Source organism: Astyanax mexicanus, chromosome 23 (genome assembly GCF_023375975.1).
Source record: "Astyanax mexicanus isolate ESR-SI-001 chromosome 23, AstMex3_surface, whole genome shotgun sequence".
Classification (NCBI taxonomy): Eukaryota; Metazoa; Chordata; class Actinopteri; order Characiformes; family Acestrorhamphidae; genus Astyanax; species Astyanax mexicanus.
In genome coordinates, this window is record NC_064430.1 from 1,074,005 (window position 1) to 1,091,636 (window position 17,632).

A 17,632-nucleotide genomic window follows, 5' to 3' on the forward strand; every position below is an offset into this window, starting at 1 on the left:
CTGGTTGACGCTGTGAAGGAGCTCCAGCAGCTCATTTACGGGAACAGCAATGTTATTTTATTTACTATTCTGTTTATTGTTGATGTAAAAGTTGGGTTTGTGCTGCTGTGTGTTCATGTGTGTGTAATAAGTGGGGGTGTACGATCGTTTGCCTAAATACACAACATAATGGCAATAATCTTCTAAATAAATGAGGTTTACATGCAGCAGGGCTCACTGCATTCCATTCAAGCCTGGCTGTGTTCAATTAGCTGCATCTGATAGCCAATTGAATTTGGCTAATTTGTTGTTTGTGTAACTGAAGGGGAGGATGTGGTGGTGGGGGGGGGGTAACTGTGTACAATGTGTTTTGTGTTTGATAAGCTTCACTTTGTGTAAATATTACATTTAATTAAACAACTAAAAGCATCCGCTGTGCAAAAACCCAATAATACAGAACTCATTCACATTTCACACGGCTACAGCAATATACTGTATATTCGGACACCTAACTATTCAGTATATCTTCTGAAATTAAGGGTATACAAGAGAGTTTATACTGATTTTGGTGGAATAACTTTTTCTACTGTCTCTTCTCCAAACAAGGCTTTCGACTTGGAGATTGATTGCATTTCACCAACTCATCCCAAAAGTATCCCAATTGTAATTCCAGAGAATATTGTTATATTGCTTTAAATATATTGTATAATTTATTGTCCATGACTGACATTTGGTATGCACAGAAAAAAATGAAAAAATGCAGAAATTAAGTAAAGGTACATGAAATCAACTACTTACAAAAAGTTTCGCAACTTTCTGCATTTGCTTTTTTTAAGTACATTTAATTTAATGTAAATTTAAGTAACTTCAACTCGGTTTCAAGACCTTTACTTAAGTTTTGCATACAATATTACCTAATTACAATGGCTTCATTTATACAATATTAAAATTATATATCATTTTAGTTAAACACATGTCTCAACACATGGATGGCATGTAAAATATTCTTTTGAGTATACTAGAAATGTGTTGAGACAGTGTAATATGTGTGTTTTAACTAAAACACAAGAAAGGATTGACGCAAGCTTCAGCTCCGAGCACCGCCATCACTGTACTGATAATAACATAGACATATATATACATAGACTCTGCATAGCGCAGCAGCCGGCTATGTAGAGTCTATGTGTGTATATATATATATATATATATATATATATATATATATATATATATATATATATATATATATATATGTCTATGTCTTTATCAGTACAGTGATGGTGGTGCTCGGAGCTGAAGCTAGTAGTGTTATAGGATGTAAACAGTGGTTTTTAATGAGCTTCTTCTGCACTTTTTAAGTTATTAATGCTTCGTTTTTAATGTCAGGGCTCTCTGGATTCTAGTTAGGAAGTGTGGAGCAACTTTAAGCCTTGATAACAGTGGAAAAAGTGGGGAAAATTTATCAGGGTAAATTATGCCCCGTATCACTCAGTCTGAAGGGTGTTTGTTGGATAAACTGTTAAAATTTCTGGATCTCTGAACGCTGTGGGAGAACTGAGGTGTGCTATTCATCAAAGATAAGAACTTTTTATCATGTTTTACTACAACAAAAGTTTAGTCTTTTTACATTGTGGTAACTTTTATTCCAAACGTTCCAACGTTATTCCAAATATCCCTCTTTTTCCTCCACTATCGGTCAGTCTGAAGGCTCTCTGGTTCAGACAGTCTCACATTTTTCCTCTTCAGTTTAATTTCGTGAGCTTTTCAAAGCTGGATTTCTGTGAGCTTGTCAACAAAAGGTTCACTAAGCCCGGCTGAATCGAAGTCTAACCCCTCATACGAGCAGCGAGCGCAGGAAAGACGCAGCAGGTGCCCTCACAAAGACCACCGTCGCATCTCCAGAAAAATCAATTTAGACTTTTACTCAGGTTCTGGAGATCCAAACCAGCAACCGCAGAGCTCCCCGATACTCAGCGATGAAGATACGTAAAAGAACAATCCATTAAAGAGGTATAAATTGTTGGGTTACAGCAAATATATTGAATTTTATTGAACGCTCCTTCAGCTGCTTAGCATTAGCCGAGCGGCGGAGGGGCGACCCGAGCCCGGCTGATTTGCTGCCAGCGAGTGGGAGGTGTGGGGAGGCTGGATTAATGGATAGGAAAAAATCAATCACAGGGACAGCAGACTAGTGAAAATCAATGAGCAGAATGTGCTGGAGGCCATTCTTCAACACAAGACAGTGCTTTACAAACTGCAGGACGACCACAGGCCGTAAAAAACCTCCACACTCAGAGACGGTCATACTGTCTTTGAGTTAAGCCAATTTTGTTTAGTCCACGTCCCCCAACAGACCTTCAGTTTATCCATCGTGTTCTCCCACCACTTAACTCCCAGATACTTTCACCCTGAAACACTATAAAGTATTACGTAAGTTCTTTCACACATAAATCTCATTTTAAAAAATAATTTAGTAGAATAATTGAATACAAATACATATATACATCCAAGAGCCAACAGAGTTAGCATCTTGCTCTTACAGCCTACAACACAAAAGACAAGCAGTTCTTCCTAACATATGATCTACAAGTTTTCCATCTAGGTAGGTAGCCTAGAGGGACTGACTACACACTGATGGGGGAGGGTCTAATAGATCAGATCAATTAAATCAAATAGCTCAATGGCAAAATCTTGCGTGTTTCAAGTATTGTAGGTTTAAATTTACTTTCCACAACTTTCCTAAATAAATGGTATTTCCACCATATACATTCTCAATCACAGAAACAGTTCCAGCAATATTATATATCAAAGAGCGAACACTGTAGCACCAGGACAACACACAGCAACACCTCATAAACACAGCATAACGGTAACTTGCTCTTACAGCCTATGACACTGAGACCTGAGGCCTCAACTAACCAATAAACAGTATAAAATACAATACAAAACACATACTTTTGTACTTTTGTACTTTTAAACTTTATATATTTTATTGTATTTGTATTTTCTTGTTATACAAATTGTTATACAAATTTTTTGGTATTTGTATTTTTATAAGTTTTGTTTTATCTTATCCTTCCTAGTTACTTTTGTGTACTGTGTATATCTGCTGCTGGATGTCCAAAATTTCCCCTCGGGGATCAATAAAGTATCTATCTATCTATCTATCTATCTATCTATCTATCTATCTATCTATCTATCTATCTATCTATCTATCTATCTATCTATCTATATGCAAGAGAAGGTAGCTTGGAAGGAAACAGCTACACACTGATGGTAAGCAAGGACAGAGGGCACTCTGTCTCAATATGCAGATATATAATGTTGATTTTGAGGTGAATAAAACACATATTTAGTATGTATTTAGTTTACTGAATCATTCATAGTAGATACTGAATCATTCATAGTAGATACTGAATCATTTATAGTAGATACTGAATCATTCATAGTAGATACTGAATCATTCATAGTAGATACTGAATCATTCATAGTAGACACTGAATCATTCATAGTAGATACTGAATCATTCATAGTAGACACTGAATCATTCATAGTAGATACTGAATCATTCATAGTAGACACTGAATCATTCATAGTAGATACTGAATCATTCATAGTAGACACTAAATCATTCATAGTAGATACTGAATCATTCATAGTAGATACTGAATCATTCATAGTAGACACTAAATCATTCATAGTAGATACTGAATCATTCATAGTAGATACTGAATCATTCAGGGTTGACACTGAATCATTCATAGTAGATACTGAATCATTCATAGTAGATACTGAATCATTCATAGTAGATACTGAATCATTCATAGTAGACACTGAATCATTCATAGTAGATACTGAATCATTCATAGTAGATACTGAATCATTCATAGTAGACACTAAATCATTCATAGTAGATACTGAATCATTCATAGTAGACACTAAATCATTCATAGTAGACACTAAATCATTCATAGTAGATACTGAATCATTCAGGGTTGACACTGAATCATTCATAGTAGTCACTAAATCATTCATAGTTGATACTGAATCATTCATAGTAGATACTGAATCATTCATAGTAGACACTGAATCATTCATAGTAGACACTGAATCATTCATAGTAGATACTGAATCATTCATAGTAGACACTGAATCATTCATAGTAGATACTGAATCATTCATAGTAGACACTGAATCATTCATAGTACATACTGAATCATTCATAGTAGACACTGAATCATTCATAGTAGATACTGAATCATTCATAGTAGATACTGAATCATTCATAGAAGATATTGAATCATTCATAGTAGATACTGAATCATTCATAGTAGACACTGAATCATTCATAGTAGATACTGAATCATTCATAGTAGACACTGAATCATTCATAGTAGATACTGAATCATTCATAGTAGACACTGAATCATTCATAGTACATACTGAATCATTCATAGTAGACACTGAATCATTCATAGTAGATACTGAATCATTCATAGTAGATACTGAATCATTCATAGAAGATATTGAATCATTCATAGTAGATACTGAATCATTCATAGAAGATATTGAATCATTCAAAGGGAATAATGGATCATTTACAGCAGACACTGAATCATTCATATATATGTATTAATCTACAATGCAGTACATTTTTAACCTCCTAGTTCTTGGCGTCCACATGTGTGGGCATCACATTTTGGGTTGTCTAGACAAAACAACACTAAATTGTTCTTCATAAGGGCCTGGTGTCCTCTTATGAGGCTATTATAGTGTCACCTAGTGGTGGCAGAAGAGTTTACCACATTACAGATTCGATTTTGTTTTTGTTCACAAATTTAAATGAACAGTAAATACAGTAAATATTTATGTTTTTTACTTTGTTATTCGTTTTCATGTTGAAGCAGCTCTTTAAATGAGCCATATTGCTCAAAAGGGCACAATTGTTGTTTCTATTTTTGCCTAGTTTTGCTCTCAGGCAAAAAAAAAAATGCTGCTGTGTCTAAGAGCAGCTTCATTGTGTTTTACTGAGATATAATACTAACGTCCTCATATGTGGACATCAAATCAAATATTTTTTTTTCAGAAACTACATCATGTAAAATAGATAATTCACGTGCCAATTAGCCCAAATAGCAAAGAGAGATAAAAAATGCACGCCATGCAAGAGTTTGGGTCTTAGGGGGTTAAATAAATAGAGTCATGTTCTGGTTGCAGGACCTCATTAATGTAATGTTGGGTTGTTAAAGTTCCTGTAATGAAGAATAAAGCTGATTTTCAGTGTATAAGAGCTGCTCCTGCTGCTGCTGCTGCGTGATGCAGGAACACAGAGTGAGCTACAGGATGAAAGGTCTTGAGGGATCAGGGCGTAGGTGCCAGCGAGAGGCGTTTGTTGGCTCGCAGGACTGGAACAGGGCGCAGGATTTACAGCCCTGCTGTCAAAGAGGAGTAAAAGAAAGGCTGAGTAGCGTTTTTCCCAGATTAAAAACACCACGCTGTGATTAAACTCTTCTCTACGCTGGCACAGGTACAGGTGAGCACGGCTCCTAAATCACCAGGACCTGTCTGTGCCCTGTGAACACCCCCCACCTCACATCCACACCCCCCCACAGCACAAACTCACCATTAAATATTTTATACTGGACGTTTACGGCTCGTGTGGGTCTTTAACGGGTCAGTATATTGGAAAAAATGATAAATAAATTATTGCACCGGCTAAAAAATCCGGAAAATCAGTCTGTAAACACTTTTAAAGTCATTAATTACTAAATATTGATTTTTTTTATTTAAATTGATGTTAAAGTGCTGAGTCTGACTCTATATTTCAATTTCTCACCCTTGGACAACATAAATTACATATCAAATTCATAACATACTGAATACTAAATAGCAAGTACTAAACAATGCACAGTAGATACTGATTCATTAATAATGAACATAGAACAATTACTATTTACTGAATAATTAATTGTGGATACTGAAAAGCTCATGGCAGAAACTGAAAAACTTTTAGTAGATCCAGAATAATTCATACAGGATACTGAATCATTTAATGTAGATTCCAAATCATGTAAAGGAGATAATGAATCATTTGTAGAAGATTCTGAATTATGTAAAGTAGATACTGAATCATAAAGAGTAGATACTGAATCAATTATAGAAGATACTGAATCATTCGTATAAGATACTGAATCATTCATATAAGAAACTGAATCATTCGTATAAGAAACTGAATCATTCGTATAAGATACTGAATCAATTATAGAAGATACTGAATCATTCATCGTTGATACCAATTTACCTGTAGTCAGTACAAACACTCTCAAAGTAGATACTGAATCATTCATATCAGGTATTGAATCATTCATATAATATACTGAAACAATTATGAAATATAGTGAATCATACATAATAGATACTGATTAATTCATAGTAGATACTGAATCATTCATAGCAAAAACAGAATCATTAATCATTAACAGTAGCAGTAAATAACAGTACATACTGAATCACTAACAGTACATACTGAATCATTCATATTACTCATAGAACTTACTGAATACTGAATATTTTGTAATTAATTGATAGTGGTGTGTGAGTAATTAGCGAGATACTGAGTCATAGCTAAGAGAAAGTGGGTTTATCACTAAATGAAGAACCTCTGGTCACATGATTCATCTCCATCCATTAACAGGAAGGACTGGGTTCACTACAGACGACACTGTTTAAATGAGTCTGATCATTACGGGACACCCGGCCAATCATCTGCTCTAGTTCTTTACTCAGCTGGGAGTGGCTGCGTCATCCTGTCGACACAAAGCTGCATCCATTAAAGCATTAGCGAGCGATTGCAGCTTTATGAATGATAATGTGCATCGTTTCTATAAAGTCTATTACAGGGCTGGACCCCTGCCGAGAGCAGCATTAGCACTGAGGAGACAATGAGAGTCCACACAGCTGGCCATTTGCGGCCCGTTTCCTGTTTTGGAGCGGCCCGCGAGGTATTTTAGAAATAGAATGAAAGTTGGTCCGCTGTTAAGCAGGTTTTTATAATGTGAGATTCAAAGTTTGAATGCTAGGTGTCAGAAATGGGCCAAAGAGTCTAAAAGCAGAGAGAGTGCGCATTTCTAGCGCAGAAAAACGGGACAAAGAGTCTAAAAGCGGAGAGAGTGCGCATTTCTAGCGCAGAAAAACGGGACAAAGAGTCTAAAAGCGGAGAGAGTGCGCATTTCTAGCGCAGAAAAACGGGCCAAAGAGTGTAAAAGCGGAGAGAGTGAGCATTTCTAGCACAGAAAAACGGGCAAAAGAGTCTAAAAGCGGAGAGAGTGCGCATTTCTAGCGCAGAAAAACGGGCCAAAGAGTCTAAAAGCGGAGAGAGGGTGCGCATTTCTAGCGCAGAAAAACGGGCCAAAGAGTCTAAAAGCGGAGAGAGTGAGCATTTCTAGCGCAGAAAAATGGGCAAAAGAGTCTAAAAGCGGAGAGAGTGCGCATTTCTAGCGCAGAAAAACGGGCCAAAGAGTCTAAAAGCGGAGAGGGTGCGCATTTCTAGCGCAGAAAAACGGGCCAAAGAGTCTAAAAGTTGCCGTAATTAAGGAGTTTAATATTAAGAGACATCATGAAATTAAACATCAATTTGAAAAATCTTAGTTTACACAACACTGTCAAAGATAAAGATAGTAAGTCAAGTAAAATGGTGTGTAAATGAAATAATGAGGAAAAATGTATTATTTAAAGTGGTATATTTCATTATTTGTTTTATTACAGAGTCTGTGGCCCGTGACTTCAAATATATTTCTCCTTCTGGCCCCCAACAAAAAAAGTTTGGACACCCCTGCTGTATAGTATGTTCCTAGTAATTAATGTAATGCACTAAAGAGCCCTAGTTGATCATAGTATATATTAATTAACTCATAATCTGTTAGAACTAATTCATAGCAGACACTGATTTTATCATAGATACTGAATCATTCAATGTAGATTATGAATCATTCATATAAGATATTAAATAACTTATAATCAGTTCTAACTTATTCATATTAGATACTGAATCATTTATAGAACATAATAAATGTCTTTAAAGGTGGTACTAAATAATACTTTGGTAGACACTGAATCATTTATACTAAAGCAGATACTAAATTACTTATAATAGATATTCAATATCTCTTAATTAATACTAACATTTATGGTAAATACAGAATCACTCATATTAGATACTGAATCATCTATAGTAGATACAGAATTGTTCATAGTAGATATGGAAGAATTCATAGTAGATTGTGAATCATTTGAATTTAATTAATTTGATATTGAATAATCAGTACTTAATCAGTACTAACATTCATGGTAGATACCTAATCTTTACCTAATTCATAGTAATATACAATATAATTAATTACAGTTACTGAACAATTACTATTTATTGAATAATTTACTGTGGTTCCTGAATAATTAATGGTTACTGAAGCATTATAATTATTAAAACGCCAATAATAGGTCTTAAAATAAAAATTAGGTTAATCTAAACTCAGTTTAGTGATGCCACAGACAACAATTTAATATTTTATAGTGATATATATATATATATGTATATAATCCGATTATATGACCTGCATGACCACACAAAGACCAGTGGCATAATCCACAGTGAAGGTACTGAAGGTGTTTCAGTTAAAGTGGACAGCTGGTGTAACTCACCCCCTGCACCTCCTCTCCGCTGTCACTGGACTCCTCCCGGTCTGGGTGGTTTGGGGAGGAGTTGGGGAGCTTTTTGTGGCCCGAACCCAAACCTTCTGTCTGCTTCTCCATATCTGCAGAAATATATATCACAATATATATCATTAATAAATAAATAAATAAATAACACCCCACCAACAGTGTATTTTCACTCCTTCCTCCTGCCTGGTTTAAACAGCAGCAGAGCTTCTGAATATATCTACACTGATGGGCGTGGTGTTCTGGAAATGAGGTGTGTTCAGGTACATTTCTGGAGTTTTATCTTGTTTATCTTGGTAACAGAAAACACAGGAGCTCCACTGACTGAATACAACCTAGACAGACGCCAACAGTCAGACGTTCATCAAACTTAGAAAACAAGAAACCTACTTTACAAAGAAACACAAGGAAACACTAAAATAAAGGGGCTTATATAAAGAACACAAGGAGGGTGAGGAACACCTGGGTCAGGAAACGAGGAGGCGGAGTTACAAACACAAAAGACACAAGGTGACAACACTAATGGCTAGGGCAGAGAAAGGACAATAACAAAACAAGGACACATGCTTAAAGAGCACATGGCTGGAAACACAAGACAGGAAAAGAGAGGGCAGAAGAACATTGAATCAAAAGAGGAAAAAAGAACTAAAGAGACACAGGATGAGGATAGAAATAAAGATGTTACCTGTAGAGTTCACCCGCCACTGTATTTCAGCCATGATTATTAGCAGATCTACCACAGTAATATGCTGTATTTCAGGTTCTACAGTATAATTTAATTCAGGCGGCGTTGTGTTGGTGAATGATGTATGTTAGCGTTAGCAGGAAACTCATTCCAATAAGCTTTTCTTCAGACCAGAAAGCCATAGAGATATAAAACCTCACCTTAGAAGAAGAAGAAAATTCACAGCCCACTATTACAGATATAGAGCTACAGAGTTATAGAGAAGAAAAATCACTCTATACCTCACTATAGCTCACTATAATTCACCATAACCAATTGAAGCTCATTCTACCCCACAGCGCCATTTACAGAGAAATTCATTACTTTAATATAATTTTAAAGCAAAATTCACAGAGACAGATAAAGAGAGAGAAACATTGGCCCCTATTTTAGCGATTGTTAAGGTGTCTTTGCTATTGTAAAGATGGGAAAAGTACATCTTTGCACATCTCGAAACCTAACGCAAAAGGCATATACTAATTCTCCTAAATAGTCATGGGTGTGGTTAATTTTGGGCGTAATGTGAAATAAACCAATCAGAGTGTCTCTTGCTCATCATTCCCTTTAAGAGTAGATCAGGTGAGCTCTGACTTTGGTGGATTGCTATTTTAACAGTGCAGCTACCTGGACGTGTTCAACAAACTCTTCTCAGCAGAGGAAACTGAGCTGCTGGTTGACGCTGTGAAGGAGCTCCAGCAGCTCATTTACGGGAACAGCAATGTTATTTTATTTACTATTCTGTTTATTGTTGATGTAAAAGTTGGGTTTGTGCTGCTGTGTGTTCATGTGTGTGTAATAAGTGGGGGTGTACGCTCGGCTCGGCACAGCGCCTGTGTTACCGAGATAGTGATGAACGTCTGACTGTTGGCGTCTGTCTAGGTTGTATTCAGTGAGTGGAGCTCCTGTGTTTTCTGTTACCAAGATAAACAAGCAAAACTCCAGAAATGTACCTGAACACACCTCATTTCCAGAACACCACGCCCATCAGTGTAGATATATTCAGAAGCTCTGCTGCTGTTTAAACCAGGCAGGAGGAAGGAGTGAAAGTAGAAAAGAGAGAGAGGTATGGAGAGAGAGAGAGAATTGGTGGAGCTGCAGTCCCTCCAGTTTGACTAATCTGTTCGCTCTGTGTTTGCATTCGAGTGTCGGCAGACTGAGAGATGATAAGCATCTGGGGGGAGGACACACACCGAGCTCAGTGTTATGAGTGAAGGAGGAGGGGGAGGGGCTACAGTCAAGATTTATCACACCTAAACCTGCAGGTAAACAGAGAGAGAGATTTAAACCCCAAACAGAGTAATCTAGCATAATGCATACGAGGTAGTGTGGGTAGAGAGAGGTAGAGTGAGGTAGAGTGAGGTAAAGAGAGAGTAGAGTGAGGTACAGAGTGAGGTAGAGTAAGGTAGAGAGAGGTAGAGTAAGGTAGAGAGTGGGGTAGAGTGAGAGTAGAATGAGGTAGACAGAGGTAGAGAGTGAGGTAGAGTGAGGTAGAGAGTGAGGTAGAGTGAGGTAGAGTAAGGTAGAGAGAGGTAGAGTAAGGTAGAGAGTGGGGTAGAGTGAGAGTAGAATGAGGTAGACAGAGGTAGAGAGTGAGGTAGAGTGAGGTAGAGAGTGAGGTAGAGTGAGGTAGAGAGAGGTAGAGTGAGGTAGAGAGTGAGGTAGAGTGAGGTAGAGTGAGGTAGAGAGAAAGTATAGTGAGATAAAGTGAGGTAGAGTGAGGTAGAGAGTGAGGTAGAGAGATAGAGTAGAGTGAGGTAGAGAGAGTATAGTGAGATAAAGTGAGGTAGAGAGTGAGGTAAAGTGAGGTAAAGAGTGAGGTAGAATGAGGAAGAGTGAGGTAGAGAGTGAGGTAAAGTGAGGTAAAGAGTGAGGTAGAATGAGGAAGAGTGAGGTAGAGAGTGAGGTTTCGACTGCCCCTATTAAAACTCCAAGCACCAAAAAAATCCATCAATCTTTTTCCTGTGAATCAGCTGAAAGATTTTGATGACAAGAATCATTTACTTCTGTAAGCCGATTGGATGGCTCCTCCCTTATTGTGATGTCACAATAAGAAAACATGCATTGAATCACCCTAGCTCCACCCCTCACTCGTCAACCCCCACCAGAGCCCCACCCACTAAATCAGCTGAAGAAACGCCATTTGCATTGAAGGATGCTGGTTGAGAATTAGCCAGCAGACTTTGTCTGAGGGAGGGATCTATAGCTACTGTCTATGGCGAGTCAGCAGATTAAATAATAAAAACAATGAGTTTTGTGCTTCTACTGCAATTAATAAACTATAAACTAGCCCCTTGTTATTGTTTTGTCATTTAGTTAAACAAGCTAACTCTTAACAAAGTGTGGTAAATGTTCACGATTACACACGGGGCGTGGCCAGCAACAGCTTATTTGCATAAAAATGACAGAGCTCTTAAACGGCTCATTATAAAAAGGGACTGAAACTGGCTGGAATAGAGCTGGTGAGATCTCTTTATCTTTATTTGAGACATAATGAAGATGTTTTGTGTAGAATATAGATTTATTTTTATATTTATATAATATAAAAACAGGTATATTGAATTATAAACCTTTCTGTACATTATGAGACACAGATAAAAAGAAATACAGACTGAGAGAGAGACAGACAGACAGACAGTGTAAGAGATAAGCAGAGTGAGACAGGTGGATCAGAGGACGGTGTAAAGGTCGGGTGAGAGAGAGGATGAGAGCAGGGAGGATGCTGGGAGGTGCAGAAGTGACGGGACGGCGAGTCTGAGTACATCAAAGTAGCTTCAGAACCGGGAGGAGGAAGAGGTGGGCACTTTATCTTACAGGGAGCAGAGAGCCCGTCCCATTACATCTGGCACTCGCAGGATTACCGGCTGCCAGGTGGATAAAGGATAAATGACTCTCCCTCCCAGAACTCCTCCCGCTCTGAACCCGCCCGCCGCCGGTACCGGTAAAGACCCGGCCAGGGTTCAGACCGGAGCAGACGGGGAAATGTCAGACCGGATCAGAACCGCCAGCCCACCAGAACCTCAGCTTCAGCCTTATCTCCTCCCCGACACACCAACCGACAGTATCCACACTCATCCTGAAGCCCACACGCTTTTATATTTCATTTATCATCCTGTTTATTTGTTTTAGATGCAGTCCATCCAAGCAAATTTAGGAAAAACGTTCTTATTTAGATTTAAGACTTTAATAGTTGTCAGGGATTCCAGCAAACAGGACGTGAGGCAGACATAAACCCAGGGAATTTATTTACAAGAAAACAAACAAACCAAAACTAAACTCAAAACAACAAAACAACATACAAGAACAGACAGAACTACTAGAATAAACACTGAATAAACTAACAAAACAGAAAACAAATGAACAGCAACCTGACTGACGTATAACACACACAAGAACCGACAAGGAGAACGGAAACACACGGACTATAAATAACCAAAACAGGAAACGTGAAACACCTGAGAGCGGTTAACAAGGGGGCGGAGCTACAAATGAACACAGACTGGGGCATGTGGATGAACATGCATGGAGGGAATAGTAAATATTTAAATGTAAAAAGAAAATACATCCCCTGATTTTAGCTGACTCCACCCTTAGCTTAAATTTGCAAAATCCCTCCCCCAAAAGAATGAACTAAAAATGGGAGGGGTAATTTGGGAGGGGCACTGGGTGATGTATGGGTTTAGGGGCGGGGCAGAAGGGAGAGCTGATTGGGCTGAGCAGTGTGTCTCTGATGGCAGTGAAATGCAGATGGTTGGACATCACCGAGAGGGTGGTATTACTGATTGACTGATTTGAATATTTGCATCATCCAATATCTAAAGCATAGTCTAAAGCATAGTCAATGCAGAGGCAGAAATGACCACAATAAAAACTTTTTTTAAAGGTTAGGAAATGTTTGTTTCATTACTTTAAACGAACACATTTTGTACAATTAATGAAAAGAATATGGTTTAGGGTTTCATGTTAAAATGACAAATTAAATTATACTGAAAATGACTGTAATAATTTCAAAAATACAAAACAAAATGAACAGCGTCAACCAGCAGCTCAGTTTCCTCTGCTGAGAAGCGTTTGTTGAACACGTCCAGGTAGCTGCACCGTTACAATAGCAATCCACCAAAGACAGAGCTCACCTGATCTATTCTTAAAGAGAATGATGAGCAAGAGACACTCTAAATGGTTTATTTGGTTTATTTCATGTTACGTCCAAAATTAACCACACCTTTTATCAATTAAGAGAATTGGTACTTTTTTTAATGACTTTTTCACATTTTAAGCAGGGCAAGGTGTACTTTTCTCATCGTTATGATAGCAAAGACACACTGACATGCCCCTAAACCAAGTTTCACAAAGCAGAACGGTTGACGTTCGCCTACAGATCACTAAAATTGTTGAAAAGTGCTGCATTTTTGTTCAAAGCTGGTCAGAACAAGTTTCTTCATTTTTTCAGTCCTGCAGAGAAACTGTACGCTTCCTCCTGAAGATCTGGTGAACTACGCAGCAGGACTGACAACACAATTATTCCTAACTGCTCCATCAATAAAGCTCCTCACTGATAAACACAGAGCGTTAGGATCAGGCTCGGGGTCCCGTCACAAGTCCTGCCATCTCAAATTACTGCTCTCTGCAGTTAATGAAGCCCATTTTACTCCAGTCAATACCGGCTCTCAGAGCGGCGTCTCCGTCAGGTTCCTCCAATAACACTCTACACACTTCTATTTATTACCAATCAATACCATCACATGATGCACTTTAGCTGTAATTGGGTCACACTTTATAAAATTGTTGTACAGAACTGGACTGAATTAGTGAAATATGCATGTGACTAACCCCTAACCCTTTACAAAACTGTCTTAGATTATATTATAATCAAGACAAAGAAACCACCAAACTGAACTGCTTTTTTTTGCACCAGGAGTGAAGCAGCATAAAGTTATCCAAAAGCAGTGTGTAAGACTGGTGGAGGAGAACAAGATGCCAAGATGCATGAAAAAACTTTGATTAAAAACCAACCAGGGTTATTCCACCAAATATTGATTATTTCTGAACTCTTAAAACTTTATGAATATGAACTTGTTTTCTTTGCATTATTTGAGGTCTGAAAGCTCTGCATCTTTTTTTTGTTATTTCAGGCATTTCTCATTTTCTGTAAATAAATGCTCTAAATGAGAATATTTTTATTTGGTAGAGTTTGGGAGAAATGTTGTCTGTAGTTTATAGAATAAAACAACAATGTTTGTTTACTAAAACTTATACGTACCTATAAATAAACCCCAAAACAGCAGCATTCCACAGAGTAAATAAGCCACACACCTAGACTCCCTCACTTGATTTATATTTAAGCTTCATATGTTTAGAGCTGGCTGCAGTGTGGTGATATATACTGTAGCTCTGACATTTCCTGAATGGAACAAGTGCATCTCTGAATACAAACCAACTTCCAGCTGCTGCAATTAATCCAGAGTCTCTGAATTCTTCCAGAAAATTTCTCGCGTTTAATCAAACTATACAACAGTCCCATTCCTCTAAAACACCCTGGCTTATAAACCTTAATTTAACTTCATTTTACTGCACTGTGAATGTTAACATGTTGTGTTCAATAAAAACATGCAAACATATATTTTTTGTGTGGTTTTAGTTTAAGCAGTCTGTGTTTGTCTTTTGTTGTGACGTAGATGAAGATCAGAACACATTTAATGATCAATTTATGCAGAAATCCAAGTATAATCCCAAAGGGTTCACTTACATTCTAAAAAGTAATTCTGTGTTTTTGTCAGGAGAACTAATATTATTAAGATGCGTGAACCTACTGGCCAGTAAAACTCAATAAAATGAGTTCAGAGAACTTCAACCTGAAAACTTAAAAATGTTTATTGAGACAATGAAAAAAATGTGATTTCACTTTCCAAATGTTGGTTTATACAGCTTTCCCATAAGGCTCCTGGCACCATATATTTGCATACTGGGTGTGGCCTCTCCCCTACTTAGCATTTTTGTGTTGCCTGTTACCCAAAGCTACCCTATCCTGGGCGTGCAGTATTATAATATATGTGTTGGTTGCCAGGTCTCTGTGTTGTAGGCTATAAGAGCAAGTTACCTTTATTCTGTGTTACTAGTGATCACAGTGTTGGTTTGGAACTACAGAATTTATTTTTTTACAGAGCTTACTCTTAGACTGCCCCAGTATTATGTTGTCTGTATTAGCAATTTAATAGAAATATGCTAAACATGTTGAGAATATCAATATATATATAATTATTTAAGCTCACAGAACTTGACAAAAAACTGTTGAGTTCATGAAACTATTGTTGTGGGAACAAAACTCAGATAAGTTGAATAAACTTACAATTTGATGTATTTATAACTTAAATGAGTCAAAGCAAAAAGATGACTTGACTGAGTTAAGTTGAGCCAATGATTTTTTTTTACAGTGTACTTTTTCTTGCAACTGTATGCTTATTTATTTTTACTTTTATAGATTATTTTCAAATCTGCTTCTGCTAAATCAATGGAATGTTGCTCACACGTGTCTCCAGCTTTTATAAAAGCAGTTCCATCCATGCTGAACTGGTAGATTAGATGGAAAGTGTTTTTCTGTGAGAGTATATTGAGAGTATATTTCATTCTGAGCAGAGAAAAGCTCTACATGTGCCACAGGCAGCTTCCACTCTCCTCCAGACTGCCGCTGTCACCCCATGCTGCCGTATTGTCAGTAATGAAAAGAGCAGCGATCTGACGAGCAGGTTAATGAGAGGCTGTCTGCAGTTCCAGCGTTTGACCTTCCAGGACAGAGACAATTCACCCTGTTCTCCTCGCACAGAAAATTACACCACGCCTCACAATTACCAGCTATTTGTAGCAGAAGATACAGATGCTTTTCAGAATCCGCTTTACAGAGCTCTCTCTGTGCTCTACACTGAGATCATGCTTATTTATTACCTGCACTGAACACACTGTTAATATACACGGTCTATAATAATTAATGTATAATATAAGTATAATAAATAAACCATTCTCCTGCCTGGTTTAAACAGCAGCAGAGCTTCTGAATATATCTACACTGATGGGCGTGGTGTTCTGGAAATGAGGTGTGTTCAGGTACATTTTTGGAGTTTTATCTTGTTTATCTTGGTAACAGAAAACACAGGAGCTCCACTGACTGAATACAACCTAGACAGACGCCAACAGTCAGACGTTCATCGCTATCTCGGTAACACAGGCGCTGTGCCGAGCCGAGCGTACGCCCCCACTTATTACACACACATGAACACACAGCAGCACAAACCCAACTTTTACATCAACAATAAACAGAATAGTAAATAAAATAACATTGCTGTTCCCGTAAATGAGCTGCTGGAGCTCCTTCACAGCGTCAACCAGCAGCTCAGTTTCCTCTGCTGAGAAGAGTTTGTTGAACACGTCCAGGTAGCTGCACCGTTACAATAGCAATCCACCAAAGACAGAGCTCACCTGATCTACTCTTAAAGAGAATGATGAGCAAGAGACACTCTGATTGGTTTATTATTTCATGTTACGCCCAAAACATGATTAAACAAACCCATGATTGTGTACTTTTCCCGTTGTTACAATAGCAAAGACAAAGTGGCACGCCTTAAATCAGTAAATCAGCTGTGTACTTGGCAGCTCATCTAAACAACACTAAAATAGAGCACTTAGTGTGTGTTGGTCATTGTTTAGTCCTGCATCAGTGGGTAAATGATGCTGTTGGTGGAGTGAGGTGTTTAAAAACTCCAGCAGCACTGCTGTATATGTATTGCACTTTGACATTGGAAGCTTGACATGATCTCAGTTCTTCTTCTACCAATAGAACAAAGCTAAAGAACAGCTCAAAAGCTTGAAGATAAGATAGATCATCCTGAGCCGTGTGGGAGCCGGAGACGAGAGCATCTAACAGAATAGGAAACGTAACGGAGGTGTGGAGCTCTGAGAGGAAGACCTGGACATATATCACCTTCATCCACTTCCTGTATGAGGGCGTGGCCTCTGGGCTGACCCTGACCGCGGCGCTGGGCTCGGCGGAGGAGCATTAAAATGCAGTGCAGAGCCGCCGCTGACGGCCCGCTCACGAGGACAGATGGTCGGTGTGAGACGGATGGCTTGATCTGTCGTACGAGTTAACATATCACCACAGTTTCTCACACTGAGGAGTTGATGGTTTTCGTAGATTCTGAATTTTGACCTTGAGTACAAACTAAC

General features: G+C 38.1%; 1 protein-coding gene across 1 annotated transcript in view; it reads right to left on the reverse strand.

The window, feature by feature from the left end:
- The window catches only part of b4galnt4b (beta-1,4-N-acetyl-galactosaminyl transferase 4b), a 151,269-nt gene that overhangs the window by 104,504 nt on the left and 29,133 nt on the right, over nt 1-17,632 (reverse strand). The window contains exon 3 of the mRNA XM_022665248.2: nt 8,677-8,789. Coding sequence (XP_022520969.2) covers nt 8,677-8,789 — 113 coding nt within the window. The remainder of the gene's footprint in view (nt 1-8,676; nt 8,790-17,632) is intronic.